Raw genomic sequence first — 13,337 nt, forward strand, 5'->3', positions numbered from 1 at the left:
AGATGTTAAACAGAGTTGGGCTGAGGGATGAGCCCTGGGGTACGCCGCAGATGGTCTCGGTGGCTTCGGAGCGGAAGGGGGGAAGGCAGACGTTCTGTGTTCTGCCGGAGAAGAAAGAGGTGGTCCAGTCCAGGGCCTTCTCTTGGATCCCAGCGTTGTGGAGGCGTGTTCGTAGTGTGTGGTGACAGACCGTGTCGAAGGCGACTGACAGGTCCAGGAGGATGAGGGCCGCCGTTTCTCCGTTGTCCAGCAGGGACTTGATGTCATCGGTGGCGGCGATGAGGGCAGTCTCGGTACAGTGGTTGCTGCGGAACCCGGACTGGGAAGGGTCCAGGATGTTGTTCTCCTCGAGGTAGCGGGTCAGTTGTTCGTTGACGGTCTTCTCGATGACCTTTGCCGGGAACAGGAGCAGGGAGATGGGCCGGAAGTTCTTGAGGTCCTTGGGGTCAGCCTTGGGTTTCTTGAGTAAGGCGTTGATCTCTGCGTGCTTCCAGCTCTCCGGGAAGGTTGCTGTCTCGAAGGAGGTGTTGATGACTTTCCGGAGATGGGGTGCGATGGATCTGCTGGCTTTGTTGAAGATGTGGTGTGGGCATGGATCTGACGGCGATCCGGAATGGATGGTGTTCATGATCTTGATGGTGTCATCGTCGTTGATGTTGGTCCAGTAGAGCAGGCGGTTGGTGCGGATGGTGGTCGTGGGGGCGGAGGTCTAAGAGGTTGTCGGGGCGGTCGTGGCATTGAAACTGTCGTGGATGTCTGTGATCTTGCAGTTCAAGAAGGTGGCCAGCGAGTCGCACAGGTCTTGCGAGGGTGAGACATCGTTGGTGTTGGAGCTGGGGTTTGAGAGTTCCTTCACGATGTTGAAGAGCTCTTTGCTGTTGTGCGCGTTGTTGTCTAGGCGGTCTTTGAAGGAGGCCCTTTTGGCGGATCTGATGAGGTGATGGTGTCTGCGGGTGGCATTCTTGTGGGCGGCTTGGCTGTCCGATGTTCGTTCACAGAGCCAGATCTTCTCCAGCTTTCGGCAGGTTTGCTTGGAGGCTCGGAGGTCTTCAATGAACCAGCTGACTTTCTTGTTGGTATGATTGTTGGAGGGTTTCTTGATTAGGGCGAGGGTGTTGGCGCAGTCGTTGATCCACTGTCTGAGGTTGCGGGTGGCGGTGTTGGGGTCGGTATGGTCGGCGGGTGGGCTCTGGGCGAGGGTGGTGGTTAGCTGGTCTTCGGTGACTTTGCTCCAGCAGCGGTGAGGCAACTGTTGGGTGCGGTGGTGCGTGGTGTGTTTCTTGAAGGTGAAGTGGGTGCAGCGGTGGTCGGTCCAGTGGAGTTCGGTGGTATGGTTGAAGGAGACGTGGGGAATTGCGGAGAAGATGGGGTCAAGCGTGTGACCGGCGGAGTGGGTGGGTGTTGTGACGAGTTGTCTTTACCTTCAGGTAAGAGTTGTTGGACTGATGTTAGACTTTATGTCCAACACATTCCCTATTATTGCACAGACTAAAGTTGGAATAATAAATTATACTATTTCAGAGTCCAGCACTTTCCCTAAGGCATGTCATTGGAACGACTTGCTTGGTAAAATAATGTGTTGTAAACCTGAATTTGTCGTTCTGACCGCGCTGTTAAGGAGGGTTTGATAAATGCCTGCGTGGTTCCGACATACTGCCAGTAACAATAGAGGTGGTAACACGTGGGGGTATCACTGTAGGACATTTCTCAACTCAATCAGGCACCACATTAGATGTAACACGTTGTACATTAGGCTGTGTCATCTGTAATGGTCTTTCGGTCTGAATCACATTCGAGTCAACAGGGGCTTCAGCCATTGTCGCATTATATGTCAAAACACCTTCAGTGTTTGTTACAGGGGCCGCATAAGGTGGTGTACACTTGGTTAACTGCATTCAAAATGTCATCCCCTGAATCACTATCGAAATCTGATTTCCTTCCATCTTTTTCATCTTCATTTCCCTTTGCTTTATTATTTTTCAACTTCTCCGTTTTTAGTAGTAATAGCAGGGTACTGTCTAGTCCCCTAAATTATGGCTTTCTTCCACCTCTGTTGTACCTCATGCCTTCGACCATCTGCTTAAATATGCACTGCTCTTTTAGTTGTTCTATTCTGGTATTCCTCTCTTTCCTCATTATGTGATGTTTTCTCCCAAGCATTTAATGCTTTGTACTGTTTGGGTCTATGTGGTGGCTTCATCTCATTTAGCTTTTCTCCCAATCTATCAATGATTATCAATTCAAATGTACCATATCTTGGAAAACTCAAAGGATCCTTGTTTTCTGTGACCTTTCATCATTGATGAAGCTACAGACATGTATGCAACCCCATTTTCAGTCATTATACATTAAAATGCTTTAATTTGTTTTTACATAATATACTTTATTACATTTCTCAGAAAGAGACCTCCATCACCAATGCAGAGGCTTTATTCTGATGGTGAACATGTCCACCAAATATGTGGAACCCAAAATAAAATACATCCTTAAATTTACATGAACTGTTACATTTAGTTTATAATTTAAAAAATACTGAAAAAGCAAAGGCGTAAGTGAAGTTCTGATTAGCTTTGGTAATAACGCATTACTACATGTTTAAAAAAATTAGAAGTTCACTTAAAAAATACACGGTTAAAGTGCAGTTATGGTTACCAATTAAAACAGAAAACCGGTGAAATTTGTAAGTTGTGGTTAGGAACACAACACAATCCATAACTCTCACAACAGCTATACAAACCATAACTTGCACACCAAATGCAATGCTAACGACCTCACACTATTTATACCAAATATAAAAGCAAAATGAAGTTAAACAATATCACATACACAAACCAGTAAATGGTACTATATTCTTAGTCACCTCTGTCAAGATAGTAAGGGTAATGTGATATATAATTTCAGATGTATGATGGTGTGCTACAATTGTAATTGCAGCTGTTTCATTAAGAGTGAGGTCATTATACATTAAAATGCTTTAATTTGTTTTTACATAATATACTTTATTACATTTCTCAGAAAGAGACCACCATCACCATTGCAGAGGCTTTATTCTGATGGTGGACATGTCCACCAAATATGTGGAACACAAAATAAAATACATCCTTAAATTTACAGGTGGAAACTTTATGGTCATATGTACAATCATAGGAGACCACGAGGCCGCAAAATGTAGGGCTACTCCTAGCTGCATGTTCCACTTGGAAACGCTGACTATCAAAAAACTGGAGAGTTACACCTAGGTGCAGGAGTAAATATGCACATAAGTAAATGTGCACATGTATCATTTTTTACATAACGCAAACTCAACTGAAAAGTAGTGGAGCATGTTACATGAGCAGCAGTTGCATTGCACGTGGATAAATACATTATCATTTTTTTAGGCACGGTGTGGTTTATGTGACTTGCCCAAAATCACACGTTGTTGAGCCATTACCAAGACTCAAACCTTGTTCCCAAGTTTAAATGTTGGCATCTATGCCCATTAAGTCTTTTCCTCTCCCTCGCACCTTTACCTTTGAGAATCAGACCCAATAAGTTTAGAAGACAACCAATACACTAGAATGGAGCTCTGCAGTAAAACTAATCTGGCAATTTTGCTTAGTTCTAGCATTGTTCTAATGCAGAAAGCAAGTAAATCCTGTGTTATAACATCTGAATCCCTAATGTAATACAAGCCTTTCTTTCTTCCCTCACCAGTATAAGCTCTGAGAATAGATGCATAAACATGTTGAAATGACTTGTGGCCACATGCTGGAAGGATGACCAGGAGCAGCATTCATAGTTCATTAGTTTATTCCTCAGGTAGTCATTTCGACACAAGAACAAGTATATGGCTAAAATCACCAGGAATCTGGTATAATTTGGCTCACCCTCTACATTCAACTGATTTTCTAACTATAACATTTAGAACGCTCGTTGAATAAGAGACAGCTAGGGCCCGATTAGGATGACGGTGAGACCGCCACTGACAGCCCATCGGTGGCGGTCTCACCGCCATCCTAAGCAATATCCCCGCCCGCCACATTAGGATGGCGGGCAGTGTGTTGGCTGTCAGAAAGACCAACCGCCTCCGATGGGCTTCTTGAGCCCGCCAGTGCATCGGCGTGAATTGTATTCTCTACAATGGTGGCAGTGTCTGGCAGGCACCACCATAGGGATTACAATGTCCCTTTCTGCCCGCCTTTGAAAAGGCAGGCGGAAAGTGACTTTGGGGGCCCGTAGCGGGCCCCCCTTGTCCCCTGCACCCAGATATGGGTGCCCCTCTATGTATCCCTGCACTATGTGGGAGGCACCGCATGGTGCCTGTCACATAGTGCAGCGATACGTGCAGTAGCACACACCGCAATGCAAAATATAGGCATTGCGACCGCCGCGGTGGCGGCTCATTGTAATGCCTATGTCGGGACCACCGACAGACCGTTGGGTGGTCCTGTTTCTGATTTTATCCGGCCGTCATCCTAATCAGTCCCATAAACACTGTGGGTAGCCAACAACATGCCCGAGGCCACAAACATTGCTGCCTTGTTCGAGATAGAATGTATTTATTTACTGCTAAAAGATTCATTGATTTGAAAAAGTTATTGAATTGTACAAAAGGTATAAAACAATGGCAACTATGTGACAGACTAGCTATATGAAAACCAGGCTGTCATATCTACATAACCATCATAATTGTAATTGGTTGACAAAATAACTATAACGAATAAGAAATAGGAAGATGGAGCAGTAAACCTGTTGGTTACACAGTCAAGCCTTTCTTCTGGTACTGTTTCAAACATGACTACAGTCATAACTCAGTGCCTATGGTTCACCTCTGCATACAAATGTGTCTTCAGTGCAAAATTTTCTCTTGTCATTTCTTGTTTTACATTGCTGTCCAGCAATGTTTCTTCCTTTGAGTTGGTATTTGTGCGCGTTGCATTGACATTGATGGACTGTAATCTTTGATGACTTCAAAGCACGAAGCTGATCAAAAGATGACCATGTGCATCGACTTTAACTTCGTGAGATACAAAAATAGACTTTATTAAATCAGAGGAGTAGGGGTAGGAAGGTTAGTTGGAAATAAAACCATGGATACTGAAGGTATAGTGACAATTCTACTTCAATATATAGAAACAATATTTGAAATAATATTGGCTCCATGAGGCCTATCATTCAATCAATGCTAGGTAGGAATACTGAGCTTTTTCGTTCCTCCTATATATATAATATCTTGAAAACTCACTTCGACAACCTTTTTGTGAGTGGATAGCACAAATGTATGGACCACTCATTCATCTGGGGTTCAGTCTATACTCACTGCCATCTTTGGGAGCTCCCTGGTGCTTTACTGGTGAGAAATTGGATCACCATACTCATGCAAGTTTCTAAAGAAGGTACAGTGCATACAATGTTCCAAATTCTTTGTTTGTAAGTTTTTAAAGATTAAAGGATGACATGAATGGCAATTATATATGTTCAGTCAGCACAGTGAGGTTTTCTCTTTGTCCGGTCCTTCAGAAGTATAATTGTTGCACTTTAGCTCAGCTGAATTGCTTCATGCAAAGGAAATGTAATCACCTTCATAACTTGCTGAAATAATTATAGCTATGCATGATGTCTGTCTGATCCCTTTTTTATTCTTTCAATTTCAGAGGGGAGTTCATCGTCTATAAGGATGGTGACCCAACCCAGGTAGAGGTACACGAGAGGCAATGGGTGCACAATAAATTCCACTTTGACAACGTACTTTCGGCTATGATGTCACTCTTTACAATGTCCACATTTGAAGGCTGGCCCCAGTGAGTATAAACTTGTGTACATGAGAAGTATGCAGCAGATGGGTGTATGTCAAGCTAAATTGGAGAAAGATGCACGTAGTAAGCCAAGTTTATGCGGAGAACTGAAGTATGTTCAAGCTGGAGTGGTAAAATATGTATCTAGATAGCTGAAAATCCAGCCAGCTTATTGTGACAGGATGTAATGGTATCTCTCAAATGCAAAGAGAACATAATTTTTTCCTTCAGAAGGGTATTCTTCCTGGTTAATTATTTCAGCATTTTGTTTGAGAACAATGTTGATTATGTGGAGTAACAAAATACCAATATCTTTTGAGAGTAAGTATATTTTTTACTATAATAATGATGTTTAAAATATTGCTATATTAAAATATTGTAGTGTTTAATATTCATATAGAGTGTTTATATTGTATTTCATATTGTGTTCATATTCATTTTTAATTCAGAAATATGTGTCAAATTATAGCTTTTTAATATTAGAACTTATTATTAAGGCTTCCTGTTTTAATGGCCCCATAAAGATTAGAAACCTTTTACAGCAGAAGTAAGTCGGACGAGCAAGTCCAAGTGGGCCGTACAACAAAGAGAAAAGTATACATCACTGTAAGCTCTTTTCCAATGGCTGGCCACCGTTTAGCATGAACTGTGATGCCGGCCAATGGAAAAGAGGGGTGGGGCTTAAAGCCCGCTAGTGAATCTCACCTGATATCACTAAATCTCGCCAGTGAGACTGCGCTTCAACCTAAAAACACAGTAAGTCTCCTGGGCCATTAAATTGATGACCCCCCAGAAGAGTTTACCATATTAATTAAAGCACTCTGAGCTGGAGCTGTGTGCTCTTCAGCTGGAGAGCAAAGCCCCTTCAAGGTTAGTTCCATGTTAAAACAGACTCATACACATTTTTGATGTATATATTGAAAATGCTGTAATAAAAATGTAATGAGACAATCACTGTTTAACATTGCAATGTGTGAAATTCCAACATATACATTTGATTATAGTTATTAGTGTTTTTTGACAAAGCCAATAGGTCTACTTTATAAATGTTGATGTGCTGATCTCTTGAGAAAGCTGATAGGCACACTGCTTTTTGTATTTTGACCCTTTGACAAAGGCAGTAGGTCTTTGTTACTTAAAATGACACCCTTTACATTGTTAGATCACATAGTCAGCAGCAGCAGCAGCTGGGAGATGGTGCCGACGGGGCTGGGTGTAGGGCTTGGCTGCAGGCAATGGACATCTTACATTAAGTTAAAAAAAAGCATGGAAATTCACAAAAAAAACAAAGGTTAAAATGATGTTATGGTTAGGATTTGTATTTATCTTACTCTAAATTTATAAAAAAACGTACAAACTCACAAAAACAAACAATGATTAAAAGGACGGTCTTGTGAGGTGAAAATGTCAGTTAAGCCATACGATTTTAAGTGAACAAAACCAGTTTAATTCACCTGTTATAGTTATCTCAGGCATCTAGAACTCGCTTCCTTAACTTGCACTGCTAAGGACCTCACATATTACATCACAAATGACATGTTCTGTGACGGAAAACAGAGTTTACAATGCTGTCATTACATCACAGTACTATTACAACGTGGTCGGTACAACTACCACATTGTTCTTACGCGATGCATTTACATCGCAAGTCATTACAACGACTTGCTGTAGGGGGCGCTGAGGTATTGGAAATAGATTCCAACACCTTCCCCACTGTTGCGCAAACTGGAGTAGGAATAGTAAATAATACTATTCCTAAATCCAGCGCACCCCCTACTGCAAGTCGTTGTATTGACTTGCGATGTAAATGCATCAAGTACTAACAACATGGTCGTTGTGACAACCGCTTTCTAAAAGCACACGATGTAATAGATCGCGTTGTGATGTACTATATTCTCTGTGACATCTTTGATAACAATGCTGCAACTTCTGAAATTACATCATGGATTACAACACTGTCCATGGCGGGCGTGAGTTATAGTAACCATCCAGAAGTGAGAGAACAGGCATGTATTTATCAACAGGTGTGGAAAATTGAGTATATCTAGCTTGGGGTGAGTAAAATGTGGTGTTTTCAGCAGAAGGAGATTGATCATGAATGTGCTATCAAGGCATTAAAAAGCACACTTACACCAATCTGTTGGTCAGATAGTAGGTATGTATCTACCCAAGGGTGAAAGATCATGCATTTATATGGGTTTGAATGAGACGAAGACAATTATCCAGCCAGGAAGGGAAAGGGAGGAGTATATTCAGCCAGAGATGAGAAAGCATACATTTATCTAGACATCGAGAGGATATTATTGGTTTATTTAGACAGAAATAGATCCAGCAAAGGGTGAGAGGGCAGAACTATCTTTACTAGACAGAAGAGTGAGAAGTGAGAGGTCAGGAAAGAAACTTCTGGGTGGCATCTAGCCAACCATGATACAGCAGAAGATGACTGATTAAAATGAAGTAATACTGAATAAGCCACTGCATTACAGTTTAAGAACAGTGTTCCCACATTCGGCAGTTTTCTCCAGGAAGATTCACCCTTTAAACACTACAACATTCTGGAGAAATAACAGAATTCTTATGTCTACATTTTACTTGCAGGATATTGTACAAGGCTATTGATTCGCACACAGAAGACATGGGTCCCATCTATAACTACAGAGTGGAGATGGCGATCTTCTTCATCATCTACATTATTCTTATTGCATTCTTCATGATGAACATATTTGTAGGCTTTGTCATCGTCACTTTCCAGGAGCAGGGAGAGCAGGAGTACAAGAACTGCGAGCTGGACAAGAATCAGGTAAGGACTATCTCAAAACCTTCTGAGCTCACGAAATGAGCTGCACGTTAGGGACAGCATCGTTAAGCAAGCATCATTGAGGAATATTTAAAATTTACTTTGTGAAAAATGGACAACTGACAGAGAGGAGATATATATGTCATAAGAGATCTTGGGGAATACTTCACTATCCTAAAATAAAATGTTCATTTGGTTTGATTCATTTACTTTGCATCTCAGTTTTCAGTTATTGCACACTCATAAGATAAATCCTGTACTTTTCCTTGTTCAGAGTAGGCCCACTTTTCCCAGAATGTTTTAACAAGTTAAAATGTTCCTAAGCTCCATTTACAAGAGAATGTTATCTTAAAATACAAATTTTTCCATTTAATATCAGCATTTCCTTTGAAAAACGTAATATACATACTATATTTTAAATTGAAATGTTCCAGTTGGTGTAATGATATGCTTACCCTTATAGACTTTGGTTTAACTTCAACCAAAATATGTGATAATAACAGAAATACTGATTGTGGTACCGCAGTTCCTGGAATTTTGATGTTAACATAAAGGACTCACTTTCTGGAAATGAGGACCAATTAGTGTCCTACTGCACCTGGTCCCTATATATGGTATTCAAGCCTGCACTTTTTCATAATGTCTCTGGGCTTACCTACCTTGACATTTTCTTTCTGTCCCTTATCCACCCACCATTAAAAATGTCACTGCTGCTTCTTGTCATAGATGCTTACCATTTTACCAGCAGGTATCTGTGAAATCCTGCTCCCTGTTACATTATACCTTTTCCCATTTGTCTCACTGTCACTGTCACACTTTTAATTCATTATCGCCATGATTGTCAAATGGCAGCCACATTCAAGTTGGAAACTCCTATTAAGCATTTGCACCAACAAATGTTCTTGAATACCTTATTCTCATTCCACTTTCATGCTTTCTCTTCTACTCCTGTTAATGGACACCTTTCTGTTCCATTAGACCAACAAATCATTATTTAACACACCACTATTGTAGACCAAGTCCTCCTACATTCAATTTACTGCTCTTTAAATATAGCTATGAAAATGACCCCACCTAAAGTTAAATCCCTCCTGAGTCATAGATGCTGTTGCATTTATACAAATGTTCTGTGCATTCATGCTTGCTTATGCCTAGTTATTTACTAAACACACCGGAATTACATTTTGGAGCCACATACCCATTCACAGCCTCATGCATTTCTTCAAAATCAAATCAAATCAAATAAACTTTTTTCGGTTTTGCATCAAAAAACCATAAATGTTATACAAATGTGGTTGCATAAAAACACATGCATAAAACAGTAATTCATTAAAACATATTGAAGTAAACCTCTTGTACAGATTATAAATAAGGCCCAAAACCCACCCATCCGAATGGGTTCGGGGCCTTCGTGTGCAAAATACCGACAGAGGCTGACCTCTACGCACAGGATCAGCTAAACCTTTAAAACCTTAATCAACCACTATCTACACATCCATACAGGCCCTTGATTTCACAGAAGCTTTTAAAAATCCTACTATGAAAATAATGCAGTCCTCTTTCAGCAATTGAAGGTACATAAGGGCAGGACGGCCCTGTCTAAAAATGTAATCTTATTAAAATAGGAACCAGAAAGTGCCTTCGGGGGATTTCATACAACTTACATAAAAACAAAGTGTAGCAAGTCCTGCAGAGACTGCCTGTCACAGCCGCAAGGAGCTAACACTTTACCTCTGCTATATCCTTTGGGCCTAGCTAGCAAAAAGTGAATAAAGTTCATACGAAACCTAGTTAGTAAATATTTCTCATTTGTTGAATAAAACCCCATAAGGTAAGGCTCCGTTGTCGGAGTTGTTTTGAGTAGTAAAAACGTACGGACACTAGGTTTCAATAGCTCCTGCGCTTCCCTGTCCACTTTCCTTTGGGTCAAGAAAGCTGCCCTAATTAATTCCACGTCCTTCTTGACAATGGATTCTGGCTTACAAAATAGATCACTGTGCCCCACCCTTTCTAAGCTACTTTTAATGTACTTGAGCCACGGAATTCGGATTGCATTGTCAAGGCACATGCACTCTCTTAAGATTATATGGTTGACGGTTAAATCTTTATTCAACCAACACTTCAACCAGAAAACCAAAGGGCACAGTGCAAGAACTTTGCTTGAGTAAGGGACCCCCAGTTCCTCATGCGCCGCTAAGTTGGAGGTTCTGCGCGGGACACGCAGGAGGCGTTTCAAAAAGTCATTCTCCACCACCTGAAGTGGGTCCACAGCAGTATATCCCCAAACGTCACTGCCGTAGGTAGCTATGGCCAAACCTTTGGCTTGATAAACCTTTAGCATAGCTCCAGTTGGTTTCCTCCCTATTTTAGGGGAAAAATTAAAAATTGACGCATTAACCCGGACCCCCTTTTTCCTCAAGATTAAAGGACCCCATTTTAATTTTTCGTCAAAAAGAACTCCAAAATAGGAAAAGACACTTGTACTGGAGATCTTAGTGGGGCCAACACTGAATTGAAAGCTCTTTTTAGAATGTTACCCTACTTCCATTACATAGGATTGGGAATTATTAATTGTTAGGTCCCGATCAGACATGAAACTAGAGAATGCTGTTGAACATGATTACAGACCCATGCTGTCCTGGATATAAGGACGGCGTCATCCACATATAGCAGGACGGGAATTCCACGCCGCCCTACATATGGGTAATCCACTTCAGTTGCTCTTAGTTCGGTCTCCAGGTCGTTGATGTAAAAATTCAACAAAAATGGAGCCAAAATGCAGCCTCTTAATCTCAAGGTCCCTTGTGACCCGAAGGTCCTGAGAGAACCTGACATTAGCCTTAGTTGATTTGTGTAGGTCCTCTAAAAAATGAACAATATTGTTATCCACCCCCTTTACCCTCATGGGCTGTTAGAGTTTAGCTCTATTGACGCAATCAAATGCGGAGGACAGGTCCATGAAGGCAAGATAGATACTACCGGGGCTTGCCACAGTATATTTGCTCAGTATCATGAATAAGTTAAGGCACTGAGCAATAGTAGAATGGCGCGACCGAAATCCGTACTGAACATCCGACAGGATCTCTTCCTCCTCCGCCCAAGTTAATAATCTCTGCAAAAGGATACGTTCTAACACCTTAACCACTGAGTCAATGAGAGATATGGGCCAGTAACAGTGGGTGCTATTTCTATCTCTCTTCTTAAAAACAGGGACTATGGTGGAGGAAGCCCATGACTGAGGACACCCAATTTTTGCCGCTGCGTTAAACACAGCCACCAGAATTGGTGCCCAGAAGGGGGGTTTGAACTTAAATAAGTCTGAAGGAATCCCACCTGGGCCAAGTGCTTTATTAACGGATAGCCCTTCAATACCAGCTATACCCTCATCCTTTTCAATGATTATTGCCGGGTCATTTACGACCCGACTCTCTTGGCAGCTGTGCTCTGTAGGGCAGTCAAATATAGATTGAAAATGAGGCACCCACTCCTCCTCAGTAATGTAAGAATCTAAGCACCCCCCACTTCCTGACCAAGGAATGATTGATTCACAACGTTCCAGAACCTGGAGCTATTCCTAAGAGTACTAACGGCATTCAGTTCCCTCCATGACTCCTCCTTCAGGTCACCCTTCCGTCTAACCAGAGCTAACTTATATTCTTTGCGAAAAGCGCGTACATCAGTTTGGCTTCTTGGTTTGGCTGACAGAGCTTCCCTCAGCTTCTTAGCTGCCTTAGAGCAGTGAGAGTCACACCATCTGGGGCCGTGGGTGACAGTTCTACTTGCGGGGGCACTTAAGATTTCACCCGTTTTATGGGCTATTAGTTCGTATGCACCCATAATCCCATTAGGAGAGAAACCTACAGCTGTACAACATGCTAACTCGGTGGCACAGGATACTTTTACTTTACTGTAGAATTTATCTGGGGAAATTTGAGACCATTTAAGTCTTTGCTTTAGTAGGTCCTAATATACCCCTTGGTGAGAAATCACCAATTGTACGGATAATGGGCCCAACATGTGAACACATAGTGGATTGTGGTCACTATATTCACTCTCCATAATAATAAAACCATGAAATAGAGATTGCAAAGAAGAGGAAATTAAAATAAATTCTATAAATGACCCCTTACCACGCCCTTTAAAAGTTGGCATGGAAAATTTGTTTTTCGGGGCAGTTAAGGACATTTGGGCCACCATGTCAAATTAATTTATCATGTTATTCAGTGATTTCCCCTGAGCACGATGTTCAAAATGAAACCCCCTCGTACACCCTAACTCAGTTATACAGGATAGTGTTGGGTTACCACAGGGATGTATGTTAAAATCACCAGAAACCAGAAGATTGTGTAGGATAGAGCTAAACAATTGTCTTATAAATGTTCCCAAGATGGTGATGTTACAAACACCATGAAGACAGGCCACCGAATTATAGAAGTTAATAAGGCCCCATCTAGTGTCTCCCCTTTTTACTGATAATGCCAGAATTCCTGGTTTGGAGGTTGTCACAACCTGGATCGGGTAGTCAAGAGTCACATATATATATGCAGCTAGACCACCCTTGGGACTTCCACTCGCAGAGGGAGTGACTGGGACAAAAAAAGCCTTATACTCTTCCAATAGCAGGTCGCAGTCCACTGCCCATGTTTCTTGCAGCCTGATTACCGAGAATTGCTTCACAAATTGCACCCATAGTGGGTCTTGGAGATTGTTTGCCATCCCTGCGATGTTCCAAGATAGAAAGTTGTTGGATCTCTCACCCGTGG

At 41.8% G+C, this 13,337-nt stretch overlaps 1 protein-coding gene across 2 annotated transcripts in view; it reads left to right on the forward strand.

Moving 5' to 3' along the window:
- CACNA1S (calcium voltage-gated channel subunit alpha1 S) overlaps window positions 1–13,337 on the forward strand; it is a 488,710-nt gene that overhangs the window by 289,554 nt on the left and 185,819 nt on the right. For both annotated transcript variants that reach the window (XM_078644201.1, XM_078644202.1), the window contains exons 24-25: window positions 5,637–5,783; window positions 8,376–8,577. In XM_078644201.1, the coding sequence (XP_078500327.1) occupies window positions 5,637–5,783; window positions 8,376–8,577 (349 nt within the window). The remainder of the gene's footprint in view (window positions 1–5,636; window positions 5,784–8,375; window positions 8,578–13,337) is intronic.

This window comes from Lissotriton helveticus, chromosome 5_1 (assembly GCF_964261635.1).
Source record: "Lissotriton helveticus chromosome 5_1, aLisHel1.1, whole genome shotgun sequence".
Taxonomy (NCBI): domain Eukaryota; kingdom Metazoa; phylum Chordata; class Amphibia; order Caudata; family Salamandridae; genus Lissotriton; species Lissotriton helveticus.